This window comes from Taudactylus pleione, unplaced genomic scaffold (assembly GCF_031769625.1).
Source record: "Taudactylus pleione unplaced genomic scaffold, aTauple2 ptg000135l, whole genome shotgun sequence".
NCBI classification, from domain to species: domain Eukaryota; kingdom Metazoa; phylum Chordata; class Amphibia; order Anura; family Myobatrachidae; genus Taudactylus; species Taudactylus pleione.
Window position 1 is genome coordinate 9,987,989 of NW_028284537.1, and position 22,012 is coordinate 10,010,000.

Below are 22,012 nucleotides of genomic sequence, written 5' to 3' on the forward strand. Positions count from 1 at the left end.
TATACCCACACACGGAACGATATAGCGGCGATATTGTTCCAATCTGTCGGATTGGCCGCTGTAATGCTCCACGTGTGGGGACCCTTGCCCTAAACCTAATCCTACCCTTGGTGCCTAACTAACCATTCATCCTAGTGACTAACCCTAACCATCTGGCTAATTGCCTTACCCAAAAAAAATTAAATAAAAAAAAAAGATTTGTGCCCGTCGACCTAAACACATGTCCACCTTCCAACTGGAAACCCATGAAAATATTTTATTACAGAGCATGATTTCTGAACGGAAAATGACAGCCTAAAAAGGTACTGCCACAAATAACCACATGTCCATCATTACGGAGATACATGGATTTTCTAACATTATTTAAAAGAGCAACATTGAATATAAAAAAAATCATTAAACAAAAAATAATGGAGGAACAAACTGAGCTGTGTTTGCTGTGACCAGTGACCGTCTTACTATTCTTTTTCATTACTCTGCAATCCGCTCTCTCCTGGTCAGTCCTGCTTGGACTGGATGTGCATTTGGCAGTGGCCGGAATAAGTGCATGAAAGGACCATTTATCACCGAGCACCATCAATGCATTGTTACACTGAAGAATCTCTCCACGCCAGGCCCCAAGATCACCCGTGTGTGTGGGTCACATCTGCAACTCGCTCAACCAGTTTACAGCGTGACAATATCTCTCACTCAACTGCAACCAAATGACTTGGAACGTAAAGATAATTTATGACAGCTTGCTTAATCGTACGCACAAGGGTGCACCATATGGTTAATTACTTCATAAATACAGTCCCATATAGGATTCTAAATAGATGACTTGATTTTGCAGTGGTGTGTTTCTGTATAGATTTACATAAAAGGTAAATGAGGAAAAGCACACATAATAAAATCCTATACCGTACCTCAAAGTCTTCTGAAAATCCATGCTGGTTGTTTGAGTAAAGTTCGTTGATATGTTTGATAAACTGCTTGATTGAAATCGCTTCCATGTCATCTGCAGAAGAGGAACAAGAAGACAGGACTGTCATTTTCTGGCTGTTTTATCATCGGTAATAGCTGAACAAAGTGGATGATCTAGTAACAAAAGGAACCGTCTGTCTGTGCAGTGCCTGGGTTACATTCAGTGGCTGTGAAGTGCCTCCAGGAATGAGTGGGGCAAAGGCACTTTGCAATCATTATCTTTACTAATTTTCTATCACGCTCCAAAGAGAGGTAAGGGTAAATCAGCCAAGATTGTGCACTGTAATAGACGGTGAGGCGCGGCGCTGTACATTGCAATGAACTGAAGAGTTTTAATGTTTCTGAGCCATGAGTTTGACTCGATATTTTAATGCGATGAAAAATCCTTTCCGACAACAGCCTTTACGGGATGATATTAGCCAACTATAGCCCGTATTCAATTCGCCGCGAAAAGCAAAGATCCTTGAAAAAGTATCGCCGATTGGGACTTTTCACCTGTCAAAAAAGTAATCGCTGTATTCAATTCCATTCGCTTTTCGCGTTCGCGGAAACTCAATGCAATGTAATACGCAAAAAAGATTTGCCTCTGAATAGGTGGAGAAAAGAGCTGCAACATTTTTGTTTGGGGTTGCAAAGGTGGGAAAATCACTCAGAACCCTTGGGACAGCCCCCAAAGGACAAATTGCATCAAAAAATGCAACACCCCAAAACAGTACTTTGAATTTGGGGACGAAAAAGTGCAAAGTGGGGGGACAAGTTCGCAAACTAGCGAAATAAGGTTTTGGGGGTGCACTAAGAAGGGGTCAAGTGTTTTGGGGATTGCAGGTGCAATTTTTGGGGGTGCAATTTAACTATTTAAAAATTCACTTTAGAGACATTAAAATATGCTAGCACCCATTTTCAGGTACCCCAAATTTGCCAGGACAACTTATTTTCACCAAAAAATACTGCTTTATGCCATTCCTCACCACTTGTGCAGAAAGGCTAATTAGAGACAATTGTGCAAACTTAAGTACCCCAAACAGTTTTATTAGGGCTAATCGGGCACTACTACATTGATCCCCAATGTTTCTGCAGCTTATTGGGGGGTTCAGGCTGATTTCCCCGATTTTGACACCACTTTTCTCCTGTTCTGACTTCACGTGTCACCGTTTTCGCGTCCTTTGGAATTGAATACGGCGAATAGTGTGGGCGCGCACGATAAGTTTCCGTGACTAAAATTCGCAATGTAGGCGAAAAGTGCGGCAGGCAAAACTTTATCGCGGGTGCGAAACTAATTGAATACGGGCTGTCAAAGCTGGATAATTGGCTGAGACAAGATCAGCTTAAAATTAGATCGTAAAGCCATCTTGCGACTGGCCGCAAGATGCCATTTTAGAAAATGAGATCGCAAGACGCCATTTTGCGAATGGCTGCCCAAGCGCCATTTTAGGTAAACTCACACTTAAGTACATATGGCGATATTACTATTAGCATCATGCGATTGCATCTTTCACAATTTCTCATACACACATTAATACGCACAATTGCGCTGTTAACTAGACGCATATTAGCGAATGCATAAGATCCTGTATGAAAACGCTGTTTATTAGCTTCATGTGCACGCATCTGCCCCAAGTTAACTAGCGTCTTTATATCAAACCCCAAATACTTACACAGTACATATTCACATAAAATGTCTCATAAGCTTTAAAGTATAAGATTCAAGTTTGTTCATTTATTATAATTGCTGAGAAATAAAGGTTATTTGGTAGCTAAGGTTTAATACATGATAAGTAAGTCATGTTTGATATTATACTGATCTGCACTCTTTCAACAGCATTTTGATATCGTCAGTGTGAAAATCGCAACATGCATTCTCAACTTATGGACCGCAGAGACTTAAAGCACCGAAATGTACATTATATGACCAACTGTTAGGATGTGCATGAACAGGAAACCAGAGATAACCAGTTGTTAGAGGCTGGACTATGTCTATTTGAATCAACCTGTTAAATGCTCTGTAACAGATGCATCCTCCTTGGGAACCAATGGCATCAGCGACAAGCCTCTCTATTGTGTTGTCTGTTTCTGTGATAGTATAAATGTGTGTGTTGTGACCCCAGTCTGAGTCTTCTTGAAGAATGCTGATTGACGGGGGTTTCTTGCTGAAGCCTACATCTGGCCCAGAGCGCATGCGTATGTATAACTGTACTTGGGTCTGTATAATTCTTTGCGCTAAATTGTACTTAGATCATAGCGTGTAACTGACTGTACTTTTACTTGAAATATCACTGTGCTTTGGAACCACAGGTAAAAGGTCTGGAGTCTTTATTTACTATATGACTGCGTACGCAAAATAGCGTCATCCTTAGAGGTTTATAGGCAGGATATTAGAAGGTATAGGCAGGATATTAGAAGGTATAGGCAGGAGTGTATAGAGGTTCTAATTCAATATTCTTAGGGCCTATGGTGGTCGTGGACATCCATTATGACAGCCCATAGGTGGGAAAGCCTGTCATCCAAACAGCTTTACGTCACTACACACACAATCATAGGACTTACAGTCTTGCAAAAGAGTAAATTATGGATGCACAAAATATTTGTATCCGATAATGGTGTTTAAAATATGATCCTGTCTAATCATGCACTTCTCGCTCATTCTTTCGGCTTGAGTAGAATTTATTTTGAAAACAGCTTCTATCAGAACAAATCCAACACATTTTTCAATGGAATAGAGTTTTTCGGCACTGCAAGCCCGTCATCTGGCCATAGCAGAAAGTTAATGTATACGTTCCTGGTCCATGGCTTGAGCCATCTGCAGATACAAAAACTGGTGACGTATGTAAAACCACATACTGCAGCCACATTTTACACACATTTATCCACCACACTGCCAGCTGCCCGAGATCTAAAACCCAACTACTGCAGGACAACTCGTTACACGATCTCCCCACCCCATCATTTGGTGCAGAGAAACCCGGTTATAAGCGTAAGAACCAATCACAAGCTGCAATCACTTCAGTGCTCACCCCCGACCTTGGGGCAGTAAGAGAAGACCTTGGAAACCGGTTGGATATAGCGGTCACCAGGATTCTTGCTCGGGTAGGGGAGATGTGGGTGGGTCTGCACTACCACCTTTTACTAGGTGGCATAATAGCTTTAAGGTCATTACCTTAGTGTAGACACCGGACTAATAACTAACTGAAAATGAATAAATACATAAAATGCTGGCAGTGAGTAGGAGATTGCTGTGCATGTACCTATATTAACACAGTTTATTAAATATTTGCAAAACTAGCACATGCTGGCTGCAGGGCACAGAGTAATATTTAGTATATTGTATTTGGGTATTTATGCTACTTCTCAGTTCCATTCAAAGGCAGATTGAAACAACAAAAAGATATCCCAACAGACACCTAAAACTTGATTTCTTCTATAGCCACCATTTTACAAGCCTGCATGAAATTCACCATCTTCTGGACAACAGTCCATGTACTGTGGCATCACCAATATGCCAGCATTCAGCACAATGATATGCATATGTTAATAATTGTACATTGCAATTGGGTTTTTGAGTAGGGTGATGGATTATTTTTTTCTCTTTTAGGGGTCTATTTACTAAGCAGTGTTAGGAGACAGAGTGAAAAGTGATAATGTACCAGCCAATCAGCTCTCAACTGTCATTTTTCAAACACAGCCTGTGAGATGGCAGTTAGGAGCTGATTGGCTGGCACCTTATCACTTTTCACTCTGCCTCCTAACACCGCTTAGTAAATAGACACCTTAGTGATTTGGAATCTCTGCATATGGCAAAGTTTCCCTACAAGAGCCTTGCGCATCAGAGCTCACCTGGGTCATAAGACTTCTCTTTTCAGTCAAATGGGTCGATTCAATGAACTGGGATTTGCGGGCACGATGTGCCACGATGCACAGTCAGGGATGCGCATATATCTGCCATAGCCCAGAGGTTTCCAAACTCCATCATTAGAGTCCAGATTTTAATGCTATCCCTGCTTGAGCACATGTCACTTAATTAGTACCTCAGCCAACTTGATTTAACCATCTGGGCTCAAGCATGGCTATCCTTAAAAACTGGACTGTAATGGTGACTGTTTAGGGACCTTTGCCATATATCAGATACCATCTAGATTGAGGCGAAGGGGTGTATTTATGAAACCTTGGAGAGAGAGAAAATTGTGAGAGATAAAGTACTAACCAATCAGCTTCTAAGTTACACTGAACAGGCTGTGTTCAGTAGAAAATATGACAGGAGCCGATTGGTTGGTACTTTATTTCTCACAATTTCATCTCTCTTCAAGCGTTGATAAATACCCCACTTAAACTCCGATTTCTGTGTGCACCTCTATGGCAGTGAACAGAATTCGGCAATGTAGGCGTTGCGCGATCTGATGTTCTGGAACGCTATGATTGACACATCGAACCTAACTGAAGCCAAAAGGTCTACTGCTGTCGAACAACATGTATCAATTCTCTGCAGTCATTGCGACTGAGGGAAAAAAAAAAATACAATGAAAAACGAGTACTATATATTAATAATAGATGAAAATACATTTTGTTCCACTACAAAAATTAGACGTTAGTGACATTGTTATGATGACCTCTTGATCCATTGTTTTAATCAAATGTGGCTGGATCTTTGAATATTTCAATTGAGTATGAATTAAAGGGATAGTTAAAAATGAAGGGGGGAGGGGATGGGGGGAATTAACCAGGCATTTGAGACCGTCACACAAGATACTGGCCCCTGCTGGTGTAATTTACTCTATATATCCACAACAGTAAGAAAATCATTCATTTATGGACACTGACGTGACTGTGTAATGTGTCACTGACTAGTAAATGAGTTTATTCACGGAGTAACTGCTTAGAGATAGATGATGGTTTTAAGAGAAATCTTATTTAACTACAAGCAATATCCGCAGCTAATGAATTGTAAGCCCCTTAGTGCTAGTTACATAAAGCCTCTAATGGTGTTTTTATACGATAATTTTATTTTTGTTTTTTCCAAAAGGTGAATTCAACAGAATTCAACACTTTGGATCCCAATAAGAGACACCTAAGGTTGTCAAACGTGCATTTAGACAAAGCTTTAATATGGCGTAGAGAGACTCTCGGAGCTCTTTTATTATGAGAAACAAAACGAATGCCTGCCTGGGCTATTTAGCCTGTTTACAAGTCAATAAAACAGCTGGTGTTTCTCCCCAATGGAGTAATGCATCGGAGGTGTATTCATTAAATGTAAACCTTAATATTTTCTTTAGTAAGTGAGAATCACGATTATATTATTATGGTTATTCTAGAATTTCTGTGCCACTGGTTTTGACTAAATTCAGCCAGTGTTCTACGATGTGAATGGTTACATATTATGTGTGCAGAACGGCGTATTATGATTGAGGATACAAACAATTAATAATATACAGGTACAACGCCGATTTGGAAGGTTATCACATATTCCCACTTCCTGAAGATAAACCTACAGTATGTGGCTGAGGGTTCATGCAGTATGTACGTCTCATGTATACAGGCTGCTTATGTGTTATGGGGTAGTTTTAAATAATTCCCCAGTGGAGCATTAAGATACTATAATGTTACATAAGAAACTAACCAGGTTTATTTTAAAGTCAAATATAACTTTGTAGGCAATACGGGGAGAGGATCTATTTGATCGTAATACCGGACACATATGGATCACTGGTTAAGGGCTTTGTTGCTGATAATTTGGAGCATTATACCGAAAATGGGCACTACCAAATGACCTATACTAACACAGTTAATCATTGCTCATCACACTGGAGGCAGCTTCAGATAAAAGGATAGTGTGATTTGTGTAGATTACAGTATATGGCTTATGTTTTATAAATGTTTGGAAAGTATTTCATACAAGGGTGTTTGGATAAATATTTATTAAAGATTATTACATATTAGCTGTTGCCCGCAGTTTTGCCCACAATGAAATTGCATTTATATGAGGTGTTCTAGTTATATTGCTTTGCCTAGGGGCCCTGTCGCGGGATTGGCCCACGTGACCACAAGCGCTATACAGACTGGTGGCAGCAGCACCTTCACCCAGCACTCACACCAATGTCACTGCGTGCCCTGTGCACAGACTGATATGTAGCCTATCCTATTCACCCACCACTCACACCAATGTCACTGTGTGCCCTGTGCACAGACTGCTATGTAGCCTACACTATTCACCCACCACTCACACCAATGTCACTGTGTGCCCTGTGCACAGACTGCTATGTAACCTATCCTATTCACCCAGCACTCACACCAATGTCACTGTGTGCCCTGTGCACAGACTGCTATGTAACCTATCCTATTCACCCACCACTCACACCAATGTCACTGTGTGCCCTGTGCACAGACTGCTATGTAGCCCATCCTATTCACCCAGCACTCACACCAATGTCACTGTGTTTCCTGTGCACATACTGATATGTAGCCTGTCCTATTCACCCACCACTCACATTAATGTCACTGTGTGCCCTGTGCATATACTGCTATGTAGCCTATCCTATTCACCCACCACTCACACCAATGTCACTGTGTGCCCTGTGCACAGACTGCTATGTAACCTCTCCTATTCACCCACCACTGTCACTGTGTGCCCTGTGCACAGACTGCTATGTAGCCTATCCTATTCACCCACCACTCACACCAATGTCACTGTGTGCCCTGTGCACAGACTGCTATGTAGTCTATCCTATTTACAAACCACTCACACCAATGTCACTGTGTGCCCTGTGCACAGACTGCTATGTAACCTATCCTATTCACCCACCACTCACACCAATGTCACTGTGTGCCCTGTGCACATACTGATATGTAGCCTATCCTATTCACCCACCACTCACACCAATGTCACCCACCACTCACACCAATGTCACTGTGTGCCCTGTGCACAGACTGCTATGTAGTCTATCCTATTTACAAACCACTCACACCAATGTCACTGTGTGCCCTGTGCACAGACTGCTATGTAACCTATCCTATTCACCCACCACTCACACCTATTTCACTGTGTGTCTTGTGCAGAGACTGCTATGTAGCCTATCCTATTCACCCACCACTCACACCAATGTCACTGTGTGCCCTGTGCACAGACAGCTATGTAACCTATCCTATTCAAGTGACTGCGGGCCCAAAGCACCTCTCCCCCCACCCCTTACCGGCCGCGCACTTGGTGTTTTTGTTATTGCTCAGTTTTGACTTGACGGAACGAAATGAAACTAAGTGCAGGTTATTTCTAGGAGTTTAAACTACAAAATGATGCAGTTTTTTTAATGAAAATCGGTTCAGCAGTTTTTGCGCCAACTTGGAACAGACAGACGCAACGTTCTTATAATATTATTACAGATGAAAAAGTATTTACGGGATATCCCCCCATCCTCCATTTCTAACCGCAAAACAGCCCCCATAAGTTTCTATGGAGGCTGTTAGGGTGTCTGATTTACCACTGGCGTTAGCAGTTGTAACCTATGGTCTACAGATCGCAGAAAGTACCGGGAGAGGGATCTGTAGGATTTCTCTCCGGCACCCCGCACATGCACGTTCAGCAGACCGCACATATGCACAGTGGGCCGCTGGGGTCCTGAAACTAAAAGTAAAGTGACCGCATGAGTGATCTCTTGACTTTTTACGTATCGGAGCCACTGTCCCGGGATGTGGATTTTGGTACATCCAGCCGATCAATCATTTCTTATAGCCGCGATAAGAAATGTTAATGATCAGCTCAAAAACCTGATCATTGCCAAATGTGCCCCTTACAATCTTCACTTTATTTTGGTCTGCCTCATGCCAGTTGGTGTGGGCTGTTCTATTGGCTGAAAAACTTGCAAAATTAATATCATGTGATCGGTGGGAGCCAATGCAGTGACAGCCTGGCTACTAATATTCATGGATATGTAGATCACTATATTCATGCAGAAGCCGAACGCTTTAAAACAAACAAAAAGACCACAGTAAATGTAACCATTATTTATATGTCTGTTTGGATATCTGGCTAATGTGCAGCTGTGTGTAGGTGACAGCTTCAATTGAAATTGGCTGCAGTGGGAAAGACGACACAAACCCTGCACAAGATCTATCATTTAATGCATTAATTACACCACACATCAAGCTAGCAGCAGCTGAGCAGTACGTCTCTGGAGAGCCAATGGGATAAAACACATGAAAAACTAGCCCGATAAATGCCATAGAAGTACAGCGTAGTATAGGAGCAGACGACATCAAAGCAATTCAAGGTTATATAAAAATCATGAAGCTCTGTAAAGAAAGCATGTAAAGGACACGCGTGACTTATTCAGCATCATACTTACAGTACTTAGGACTGTCGTCTGATGCTCTTACTGTATACAGGCCAACTACACTTTTCTCAAGTTGTTTTTCTACTTACCCCCTATCTTATTTTTAACCTCTCTCTATATACACTTAGTAGTAGAGTGTATATAGCACTTACACAGGGGCGGAATGGTACCATAGTAAAATTTAGGTATGGGCCCGGTGTCTGAGCTGTAGCCTCACACCTGGCACCTCTCTGGGGACTAATACCAAGCATCCATGGTCTGGCAATTGTGCCACGTCACATGTGTCCACTGGTCACTTATGTGGACACCAAAATGTCAACATATGTTTTTTCTTTGTTGATTTTTAGGGTTAGGCTTAAATATCAAAAAAGTTGACATTTTGTTGTCGACATTCTGAACGGGACTACATTTTAACTATGTCATTCTAAATACATATCTACATATTGACCGTCGACCTAATGACCATGTCGACATTCAGCATCTGTCGACAAGTCATACTACACCCATCAACCTCATTGATAATACTGTACCAATACCGCAAAATCCAATCCATTCGCCACTTTAAAATGGTGGGTGAGTAGGAGGACAAACAACCCACTCACCCCCACCAATGCTGGATTGAAGCCAGGGTTGCGCAAAGACCGGAGGAGCCCTGAACTCTGACTAGTGGATACAAGGCCTGATTTAAAGATGGACACAAATGCAGTTTGCTGCTGCGATACCGTATGAGCGAACAAATGCAAATGTCGCTGCTTACAAGAACTCAACCATCGGACACAAATCGGTTGATCATCAGACTTCTGAGTAAACCCTATGGTCAGGCAGAATGGCCGTGGGAATTGAGACGCCGGGAGCCTTCGCAACTGCGTACGGGATCGCAGTTGCAGGCTGCAACACATCTGCGTTTAAATAACCACCCCCCCATTGCTGTCCACAAACGGTCCCTGTCTATCAATCACTTTGCAAATAATCCTCACTGGGGCCGCAATCGCAGGAATATCGTAGTGACTTATGCGCAGTAGAAAAGAAATTTGTCCATTTGCTAAAACATCGGCATTGCTGCGATCGTTGAATCAGGCACAGAGCACGTTAAGTTCATTAGAAGGCAGTTCTGCTTTAAAGAAGCACTTTTGTGTTTATATCAAGCTCATCTAAACACAAAGTAGCACATTCTAATTTGGGAAGGGAATTGCAAAGAGAACATGTTTAGAGGCTGTTATGTGCAATCTGGAAATGGCACCAGAAGGTGAAGGTCACATAAAAGTCCTTCAGCTCAGTGATGGGAAACACATTGGAACCAGAGAAAATTGGATAAGGCTTTTTTCTTCCGCCTTTATATAATGGTTTCTAGGGTGCGGCTTTCAATCAGAGTTTCAATCCCTTCCATTTAAACTAGGTAGGAAATACTGGAGTGAGTGCAATAGTCAGGAGGAACGAGGGAACATTACAGCTGCGAGGATGAATTCTCTACAAGCTATCCTATCACATGTGAGGGATGCAAGAGAGAAAACGGAAAGCACAGGAAACGATGAAGCAAGACAAATCTGCCTGAGCGCATTAATGTAATGTGATGTTATATCACATGGGATTTTACTCAGTATCTGTACAGTGCCTGACATCTCTCTCAATGGTACAAATGATCTTCCCAAGACAACTTATAGAGCAAAACATTAATTCCACGCAAGATGCAGTATAACGTTTATATCCATCACATGTGGAGAAAGAATTAGTCTAGGAGTCACACAGACACCGCTTATAGTTGTACAGAGACCAGAGATGGGAACGGGTCATTGATTTTACCACAGAATTTATATGCTGTATTTTTATGAAAATGATTTCAGCACACAAAATGGCTTCCTACACTGGGCCTGCTTCAGAGTTGGACCCAGTGCAGATACGTGCGTAGCTGGCCAATATTTTTTGTACTGCACGTGTGTCCGAGTTGCAACGTGCACGCGTACCGATTGTCTGCGCACAGAGAGCAGAGATGCAGCACAGAATCGTACGCAGCAGGGTTTGAGAATTTTTGTGGGCGTTCCTGGGAGGTAACAGCGAGGGGCCGAAGCTGACGTGGGCTTGTCCCTGAAAGCAGCTGTGTTCAAAAGCACGGCCGCTCACACAGTCATGGCCACCACAGAAACAGGCCCGCTGTGAGCCCAAGTCAGGTCAGCTTAGGAGAGAAGCATTAGTCTGGGCTGTGAAGGGACCGTTACATAAAAAAAAATCCCACAGCTGAGAATCAGGGAAAGAGGAACATTACAAACAAATGGAAAAGGTTTAAATTGCAATTGATGCTGTCCCGCACTTGGCAACTTCTTACTGGTGCCCCCGGGAGGTCCAAACTCTAGGGGAGGGACACACTGCTGAGGCTCACAGCATTGTACAGCAAGCGGCTATTCACAGTGACTATCGTCATCAAGCCCCGGACCGACCACTTCACTGAGGAAGTGAGTATGAGAGAACTCACCCAAAATCCTGGAGTCTCTTGGCCTTTCCGGGGGAGTAGTAAAGTGTGTGCTGGTCAAACTGGTCACTCTGCCTTAGTGCAGTTTAGGTCTCACAACTGTACGGATATCGGCCAATTTGCCTGTTGGTGCGGATATCGCTGCAGCAATCTATCCATTGTGTTATGAAAGATAGGCATTTAATTTACATCAGTTCTACACAAATTGTTGCTCACTGGACTATGCCATGAATAGATAGGAAGTCAAACTGTCCTGCAAAATAAATGTTCTGGTCAGACTGTTTCTTATAGTGTTAAAGGGTAAGTTTATCTTTAATGTTATCTACAATAAACATATTATTTGTTAAGGAAGTTAGTGTTCGAACCCCAGAAATAAACACCATTTCAGGGGCACACCTAGGGGGCGGTTTCCAGTTACCCATTCCTCCAATCACATGATCCACCAACTTCTAGAAAGTTCCCAGTCAATTAAACTATAATAAACTGCCTACAGCCTAGGAAACATTTTCATAAGTTGATGCTTCAATGAACTCAGCAAAATGGCCAGAGTCACTAATCTTACTTAGGTTATGGCTCTAGTTTTACAGTTTTAGTGCTGTAGTATTTTACTGACAGAGAAAATGTAAAAATGCAAACATTTCATTACATGTACATTTTGCTTTCTAATTTCTAGTTGTGTGTGACTACTGTATGCATTTCTGTCCATATGTACAGCACAGGCATAGTCTGATTTCTCTGTCATTTTCAGCAGCTGTTATGCATGGACAAGTGTGGTTCCTTCCTTATATACTACATGTAGTTTCTTTTATATAGCACTGCATCAACGCGTCTGGCTCTAATCTTGATATCTGTCCTGGGCCCGTACTGATGAGGTAACTCTGGGCCTGATTCAGAGCCAGACGCTATTTGCGGACGGCCGTTCTGAAAAAGGGGCCGGATATTTAAATTAAGCGCTCAATCTTTGCGGTCTGTTGACGCCTCTATGTCTGAACGAGCGAACGAAACATGCGCTCGCTATTTTGTAAAGACGCCCCCTGGCCGCTCGCATCATACGTCATCTCCGCTATTTATTAGATTAATCGAGTACATCAAAAGGCGTATATGAACTGCTCGCTATTCTTGTGGTAGCATTTTCCTACCGCAATCATGCGAGCAGTTCAGACTAAAAGACAACCAAGTGATGTGGTCGATGACGCTGCTTTGTTAATTATGCACACCCTTAAAACGCCCGTTTTGACCGTTTGGCACACCTGCGTTCGGATCTCCACTCCCCGTTTTCAAGCACCTTCCCCTGTTACCACCCACAAACGCCTCATCCTGTCACTCATATTAGCAGGCATTCGCTATTTTGCGAGCACACGATTTCCGACCGCACTGGCTGGTTGGCGCATGCACATTACGACCCATACGCATGCGCAGATGTGCAACCATCGATTGGAGCGAACGAGCGGCCGCTTACGAGTGGCTCTGAATCAGGCCCTCTGCTCTGACCATTTAGCTCCCTTTCACGTAGGCTGGGGTTGGAAGGGAACCGCGTGACTGACCTATGTATCACATGGCTTCCCCCCTGTTACACTGTGGCCAGTGCGTACACTCCTCAGTAGCTGCTTCTGTAGAATTACTACTGCCCACATACAGTAAGTGGTCACTAATATTAATTACCATTCCTTATTACATAACATCTAATGCTGGGTACACACTATGCGTTATGTCGTCCGCACAGCTGACAAAATGACATATCACATACTGCATCTGGGGGTAGGGGTTTACAAACTATATGTATGCGAACGACATATCAGGTCGGCCCACCTACATGTGTGTTACGGCGACCCGCCAGCCACCCGTACACTGGCTGCTGGATCCGCCGACACTGACATCACAAATGGGCCAGCAAATTTAAATGCCCACCCAATTATGTCTGGCTAGATATATGGAGAAGCTGACTGGTAAGTGTGTATAGCTTCCCAAATTGGCTGCTCAGTCGGCAGCTGGGTTGCTTAAGGGTGTACCCGGCTTTACACTATGTTATATCTGTTGCACAGGTTTATTGTAGGGATGTGCAGGCTCGGATAGGTTCGAGTTTGCACGTGGAGTTCGGATTTTTCCCTCCAAAAAAACGGAACTCAGAACGAGGCAAAACGTCATCTTACATGGACGAACATCATCATTCCTGGACAAAAGACCAGGAATGATGATGTTCGTCCATGTAAGATGACGTTTTGCCTCGTTCTGAGTTCCGTTTTTTTGGAGGGAAAAATCCGAACTCCACGTGCAAACTCGAACCTATCCGAGCCTGCACATCCCTAGTTTATTGTAGCAAGTTTTTTGGGGCCTCTTTTCAATATTAAGCAATTGTAAACCAGCTCTTGAAATTCTGCATGTGTCCCTGCATTTGGGGGAAATCCTGTGGTTCCCAGTAATAGTCTTGTGGAAATTTAATTTGAAAAGGTTCAGTCGGAGAAGGGCAGGTAGTAACATCACAGCTATTTGCATGCTACTTCTACAATCATGCATTTCACGCTAAAGACTATCTGCTTCAGCTATCAACAGTCTGAATGGATCAGCTACAGCAAGGGTATACGTGTGGCATTCTTGTTGCTGCAGAACTACGTATCCAAGCATGCCCTGACAGCTTTAGCAGGCTCTAAAAGCAAAACAGTGGTAGGGCATGCTGGGATGTGTAGTTTTACAGCAGCTGGTGTGCCACAGGTTGCCTATCCCTGAGCTACTGAATAAATCTAGCCTGCACAGAACCCACCAGGGGCGCTGAGTGGGGGATGGGGATGCGGGTACACTTTACCCAGGCAGGGTTTGTTGGAAGTCCTGGCAGGGTCATGTCCTGCTGAGCAGGACATTTGCCCCCCTCCGCAGCGGATGGGGCCACTTTATGGCACCGCTCATAGTATTGGTGAACAACTGCTGAAGGAGGATACTCACATTGTCCCCCTTAGCAGCGCAGCTCAGCCCCTCCCCCAGGAACCGGATTGGCAGAGCACTGGGACATGTGACAGATCCAACATGGACTCCAGAGAGAGGACGCACTGGGGGCAGCCACTCCCACAGGTAGCCAGCTCAGTGCCACATGGCATCCCTGAAGCGCCCCTCTGTAGCGCTTTGCGGCTCCATACATGTAGTAGTACCATGCCCTTCTCCGCTCTCTGCGGTACTGAAACTGACAGCGCAGAGAAGGCAACAAAAAATGAAATTAGAAGTGGAAGGCATCAAGCCAGCAATCCTCTGTGCTGTGCCATATCATCGATTTTGTCACAGTATTCTTGTAACTGCAACTTGCTGAAACTAAAACAATTGCTGGACCTTAGAATAATGAGTGATTTATTTATTTTCTTTTGCACTGCTCAAAAAACTTTGATTGCAGGGTCTCGGTTGTTGAAATGATTATCAACTGGGCAGTGTTTTTAAGCAATTTTTCACTGTAACCCTCGCTACAGAATTGCTAGTGTGAACGTCTGCTACATAAAACCATAGCTCTCAACTGTCCTGATTCTGGCTGGGCTGCACCGATTCAATTAAAACACTGAGGGAAAAAAGCCTGTATGAAAAATACCAAGCCTGTAACACAAAGGGCCCTATTAAAAATTTGGATGTGCTGAAATATTGTTGCTTAAATTCACAATGTGAAAAATATGAGATATGGTAAGAACTTACCCTTGTTATCTCTATTTCTACGAAGTCCATAGGGTTCCACAGGATACCTTGGGGTATAGGTGTGACGTCAGTCGCAGGGCACCAAAGAGTTAAGCTTTCAGCCTCCCAGGATGCACTAGGTCCCCCTCCTATACCCTGCCCCCGGGCCAAGGCACCTCAGTTAGTTACCAAGCCATAGGCCGGAGGAGGAGAAGGAAGAGAGAGAACAAAGATCTGGACACATACAAGAATCACATTCTCACCAGAGGGAGACGGAAAACCGGTGACCAGAGCAAAGCCCATCTGCAGCACAGGTGCGACAGGGCGGGAGTCCTGTGGAACCCTATGGACTTCGTAGAAATAGAGATAACAAGGGTAAGTTCTTACCATATCTCATATTTTCTACTTCAGGGTCCATAGGGTATCCACAGGATACCTTGGGGATGTCCCAAAGCAGTATCCTTTAAGGGTGGGGACGCTCCTGTGCAGAAAGGAGAATCCGCCGCCCGAAGGAAGCATCCTGAGAGGCGAAGGTGTCAAACCTGTAATACCTCACGAAGGTATGGACAGAAGACCACGTAGCAGCCTTGCAGATCTGAACTGCCGAGGCACCACGTCGAGCTGCCCACGAAGGACCCACAGACCTAGTGGAATGAGCCTTCAGAGAAGGAGGGACCGGTAGGCCTTCATGAAGATAAGCTTCAGAAATAGCCATACGGATCCAGGCTGCCAAAGTTTGCTTTGAAGCAGGCCAACCCTTTTTACAGAAGCCATAGAGGACAACAAAGCGTCCGACTTCCTAAACAAAGAAGTGCGGTCAACATAAGTCCTTAAGGCCCGCACAACATCCAAAGAGGCCTCACCCACGGAAAGACCCGGTGAGTTAAAGGCCGGAACAACTATTTCCTCGTTAACATGAAACTGGGAAACAACTTTGGGAAGAAACTCGGGCCGAGTGCGGAGCACTGCCCTGTTCCCATGAAAAACCAAGAAAGGGGGTCTACAAGAAAGAGCCCCTAACTCAGAAACACGTCTGGCTGAAGCAACGGCCAGAAGGAAAACAGTCTTAGCTGTTAGCCATTTAATATCCACTGAGCCCAGTGGTTCAAACGGCGGTCCTTGGAGAGCCCTCAGGACCACAGCCAAATCCCAAGGCGCCACAGGTGGAACAAAGGGCGGCTGAATACGGAGAACACCTTGCATAAAGGTGCGCACATCCGGGATTGTAGCAATCCTACGGTGAAACCAGACAGATAGGGCCGAAACCTGTACCTTCAAAGAAGCAAGGCGAAGCCCATGATCTAGTCCCGCTTGCAGGAAGGCGAGAATCCGAGACAGACGAAACTCCCGCGGTGCATAACCTCTCGGTCGACACCACTGGAAGAACGTATGCCACACGCGATGGTATATCCTCGCGGAAGACGGTTTCCGAGCTCGTAACATGGTACGCACCACAGAGCTGGAAAACCCCCAGGACCTCAGCATGGCCGTCTCAACAGCCACGCCGCCAAAGACAGCCGAGTCAGGTCCGGGTGAAGACAAGGACCCTGAGACAGAAGGTCCGGTCGTAGCGGCAACCGCAGAGGACTGTCCACGGACAGACCCTGAAGGTCTGAGAACCAGTGCCGTCTGGGCCACGCGGGAGCTATCAACAGGAGCGTCCCTCCTTCCTGTTTGAATTTCCGGATTACCCGTGGAAGAAGGGAGACCGGAGGGAACAGGTATGCGAACCTGAACGTCCACCGGACGGACAGAGCATCCACCAGAGACGCCCCTTCGTCTCTTGTGCGAGACCCGTACACCGGCAACTTGTTGTTGTGCCGGGACGCCATGAGGTCGATTTCTGGAAGACCCCACCTGTCCACCAGTAGTTGAAAAACGTCCGGGTGCAGGGACCATTCCCCTGGATGAACGTCCTGGCGACTTAGAAAGTCCGCCTCCCAATTTAGCACTCCCGGGATGAAGACCGCTGATATGGCCGGAAGATTGCGCTCCGCCCAAACCAGGATCCGAGAGACCTCTACGAGAGCCGCCCGACTGCGAGTTCCTCCTTGCCTGTTTATGTAGGCCACGGTGGTAGCATTGTCCGACTGGACCTGCACCGGGTGACCCTGGAGAAACCGCTGTGCCTGCAGGAGAGCATTGAAGACCGCACGGAGTTCCAAGATATTTATTGGAAGCTCCGCTTCTGTCGGTGTCCACCTGCCCTGGAACAAGTGTGGACCCGAAACTGCTCCCCAGCCCCGAAGACTGGCGTCCGTTGTCAACAGGACCCAATTTGGAACCCAGAATGGACGTCCCTTGTTGAGGTGGGTCGTCTTTAACCACCACGCAAGGGACAGGCGAACCTCCGGGGTGAGCACAATCGTCTGGAACTTCAGAGACTGAGGCAGCCCGTTCCACTTGGACAGGATCAGGTGCTGCAGAGGTCTGGAGTGAAACTGGGCGTATTCCACCATGTCGAACACCGACACCATGGAGCCCAGTAACCTCATCGCCGAGTGTAAGGACACCCGGCGGCTGTGCAGACAACTGCGCACCCTTGACTGTAAAGCAGAGATCTTGTCCTCCGTCACGAAGATCCTTTGCTGTCCCGAGTCCAATAAGGCTCCAAGATGCAGAATCCTCCGAGACGGGATTAGAGTGGACTTCTGCCAGTTGATTAGCCAGCCGTGCCGTTGCAGCAGTGCAATGGTCAGGTCCAAGTGGTGTAACAGGAGCTCTGGAGATCCTGCCACCAATAACAGGTCGTCCAAGTACGGCAACATGCGGACTCCTTGCAGCCGCAGAGAAGCCGCCATGACCGCCATAGCGTCCTGTATGTCCAATGACACCATGTAGTCCCCAGGTTCCAGCGCCAGAATGATGGACCGTAGGGTCTCCATCCGAAACTTCGGGACCCGCAAAGACTTGTTGAGTGCTTTGAGGTTGAGAATCGGACGATATGACCCATTGGGTTTCTGTACCAAAAATAGATTTGAATAGAAACCCTGGCCCCTCTGGGAGAATGGAACAGGCACTATAACTCCAGCCTGGAGCATAGTGTGCAATACCTTCCGCAGCTCCGTAGCCTTGTTCCGGTCTGATGGTAGACCCGTGGTGAAGAATCGAGCCGGGGGTCTGTGCCGGAAGGAGAGGGCGTACCCGTGAGAGACCACCTCCAGAACCCAAGTGTCTGTCGTAGTGAACGACCAACACCGGGAGAACTGCAGCAGGCGGCCTCCCACCCTGGGATCCCCCAAGGGGAGACCCGGACCGTCAGGCCGCAGGCTTGTCATCTGGCTTGGGGGCCGGACGTCTGGTACTCCATGCCTGTTTCCGGGGCTTGACCGATTTCTTAGGGCCAGCCTGTCGAGGAAACGACTGTGGTTTGGGCCTGCCCTGGGCCCTAGATGACCGAAAGGACGATGGTCCAGAACCAGAAGGAGCAGCGGCCGACGGGAGACAAGCAGATTTGGCTGCCGCCAGCGTGGCCACAATCTTATCCAGATCCGGACCGAAGAGAACTTCTCCGGTAAACGGCAACGCTTCCAGACCTTTCTTGGATCTGCGTCCGCCTTCCAGGATCGCAGCCACAAGGTGCGACGAGCAGCTACCGCTGCTGAAGAAATTCTAGACACCAGAGTACTAATGTCTAGAGCCGCCTCGTTGATGTAGGTGGCCGAATCACGGAGATTGCCAATCAACTTCGCCTGTTCGGCCGGACAGTCGGATTCAAAAGAAGCCTCTAATGAATCCGCCCAGCGCTCCATCGCTCTGGCAACCCAGCAAATGGCCATAGCCGGCCGTGCTGCCCCCCCTGCAAGGGAATAAGCGGACTTCAGGCAGATTTCTACCTTGCGGTCCGTAGCATCCTTAAGGGAGGACATGGATGGCATCGGCAATGTGGCACTACGGACAAGACGGGTCACGTGAGAATCCACCTGTGGAGGGGATTCACACTTAGCAAAATAATTATCCGCGAACGGATAAGCCACCGCCAGGCGTCTCTGCGGCTGGTATCTTTTGCCAGGTTGTTTCCACGCCTCCTCTAAATGGTCCACCAACTGACCCGAAAGAGGAAAGACTGTGGCATCGCCCTTCACATCTTTGAAAAAGGCATACTTAGATTTAGCCGCTGGGGGAACTTCGTCCTCAATCACCAAGGCTGTGCGGACCGCCCGAATAAGTCCAGGAATATATACTTTGGACTTAGCATCAGCGTCCTTAGTATGGAAAGGTTCCTGATCGTAAGGATCCAGAATCTCCCCATCATCAGACGTCCCTTCGTCATCCTCATAAGGAGCGGACAGAGACGCCACCGGCCTTTTATGAGGCCGCATCACAGACTCCCCTTGCAACACATCCGACAAGTGCTGTACAGAACTCGTCAGGGAGTTAACCCACGCTGGCTCCTGAGAACCCGGGAGCGGGGAAATAGGGAGACTGTGGGGTACCACCAATTGTCGTGGGAACCCCTGCATGGGTGACGACACCACAGACTGCTGGGACAAACCCATCGGAGTAAACGCGGGCTGCGGAGCTAACTGGCCCACTAAAGCTGTTAACGCCTGAGCGAAACAAGCCCAGGGCGGCTCCTGTACCGGTGCTGTAACCGTAATAGGCCGCGCCATGGACAAACACTGCCGGCAAAAGCCCTCCGCGCTACCCTCCCCCTCCGCTAACGGTACTTTGCACGTGGTACACTGTAGCCGGAGGGGAAAATCACTTTCAGACATTATGGCACCACGTATGTGACCTCTCTCACCAATTAAGTATTAAATAGGCGAGAGACCACCCTGCAGCACCGCACCGCAAGGGCTTTAGCAGAAAGAACAGGGACAGTAATAAAGCTGACAGTTTAGAGAAGAAAAGTTACAGGCAGCGCTAGCACAGTCACATACAATGCAGAGAAATAACAATTCCTGCACTAACAGCGCTGATCACTCAACTACACAGACACAGGGCCTGGTAGGACACAGCGCTGCATACACAGACCTGAGCCACAGCGGAGGAGAGGTATGCGGGGGGACCCAGACCACGATGCTTCCTTCCAGACTTCCAGCAGCGTTCACCATGCGTTGCAGAGAAGATGGCCGCCGAGGAGCAGAGAGAAGCTGGCCTGGGGGAGGAGCGCTGACACAGGACCAGTCAGCACAGTGCAGAGAGGGCTGTGTGCAGCGGGGGAGGCGCCGGCTGTGAGACAGGAAAGGCGCGCTCCCCTGGCATGCATTTAACCCCTGGGACGCCGCAGCGCTACCGCTCTGCTGCGGTCCGCTGTCCCAGGGGGTAGTGGAAGCGCAGGTTGGTCGCCTGGCTCCACGCTGCAGCCAGTCCCCAGGGAGCCCCCTGCCTGGGGACTTAGGACCATGTGATCAGCGGGGACCCACCGCGGGACCCCGCTGCTTACCTCTGTCCCCCTTGAATCCGGCCATGGTCCGGAGCATCTGGGGTCACCGCTAGCTGTGACCCCAGACGCCCACCAGCATCCCCGGATCAGTACCGGCGTTCTGGTACCGGCGGGGTGTAGGGAAGACAGCATGGACGTCAGGACTGACTGTCCATGCTGTTCATCCAGATGTGCAGCCACAGCTGCATGAAGAAAAAGCTTCAGGGGCTCTTCTAGCCCCCACTCCAACAGGTGCACCCGACTCCGGCCGGGCACCAAACTAAACTGAGGTGCCTTGGCCCGGGGGCGGGGTATAGGAGGGGGACTTAGTGCATCCTGGGAGGCTGAAAGCTTAACTCTTTGGTGCCCTGCGACTGACGTCACACCTATACCCCAAGGTATCCTGTGGATACCCTATGGACCCTGAAGTAGAAATGGAAGTTTTCCCAGGAATTCAGCAAGGAACTCTTGCTGGGATATGGGCTCCGTGACCGCATAGAGCTGGAAGCAGACTTTTAAGGCCCCCATACACGGCGCGATATGCACCTTGCGATGCGATGGCCGACATATGGGGCGGTCCTCACACGGCCCCATATGCCGGCTCCCCCCTACCCCACCCGTATAGCGCTGCATGGGATCGTACATCACTCCCCCAGATCAACTGAGCATGCAGAAAGATCTGGAGGAGCGTTGTACGATCCCACGGGAGTGCGCACTGGCCAATATCATACCCCCACACGGAACGATATAGCAGCGATATCGTTCCAATTCGTCGGATCGGCTGCTATATCGCACCGTGTATGGGTGCTTTCGCTATAACTGCATGCAAATTTTGAAAGCGGTAACCAAAAATATTTCAGTACATGCGCATTTTTAATGCAGATTGTAATAAAAAAAAATCACTTTCTGTAGGAGGTTTTTGATTTTGCACACAGGCATTTTTTTTCCTCAGTGTTCGAAGCGTTCCCGCCAAAACAGTATAGTAGAACGCCATTTTCAGAAAGTGTTGGCAGCCTGGGCTAAGCTCCGGGATGCCTTTGGGGGGATGTATTGCGGATGGAAATGGAGGGACTAATATAAAGCAAGTAACTGAATTTGTTCAGCTTTTTCAACTGTCGCTTTTTCGACCCATGTACGCAACTCTCTGGGCGCTGTGTCTGACATTTCAAATGAAACTATCCTTCGAATTTTTAAGTCTGAGTAAATTTGATTGTTCATAGGTTCACGACTGACGATCCCTATATTTAAAGTTGTCCA

General features: G+C 46.8%; 1 protein-coding gene across 3 annotated transcripts in view; it reads right to left on the bottom strand.

The window, feature by feature from the left end:
- PTPRG (protein tyrosine phosphatase receptor type G) overlaps positions 1 to 22,012 on the bottom strand; it is a 501,503-nt gene that overhangs the window by 46,672 nt on the left and 432,819 nt on the right. For all 3 annotated transcript variants that reach the window (XM_088473430.1, XM_088473429.1, XM_088473431.1), the window contains one exon: positions 906 to 997. In XM_088473430.1, coding sequence (XP_088329556.1) covers positions 906 to 997 — 92 coding nt within the window. The remainder of the gene's footprint in view (positions 1 to 905; positions 998 to 22,012) is intronic.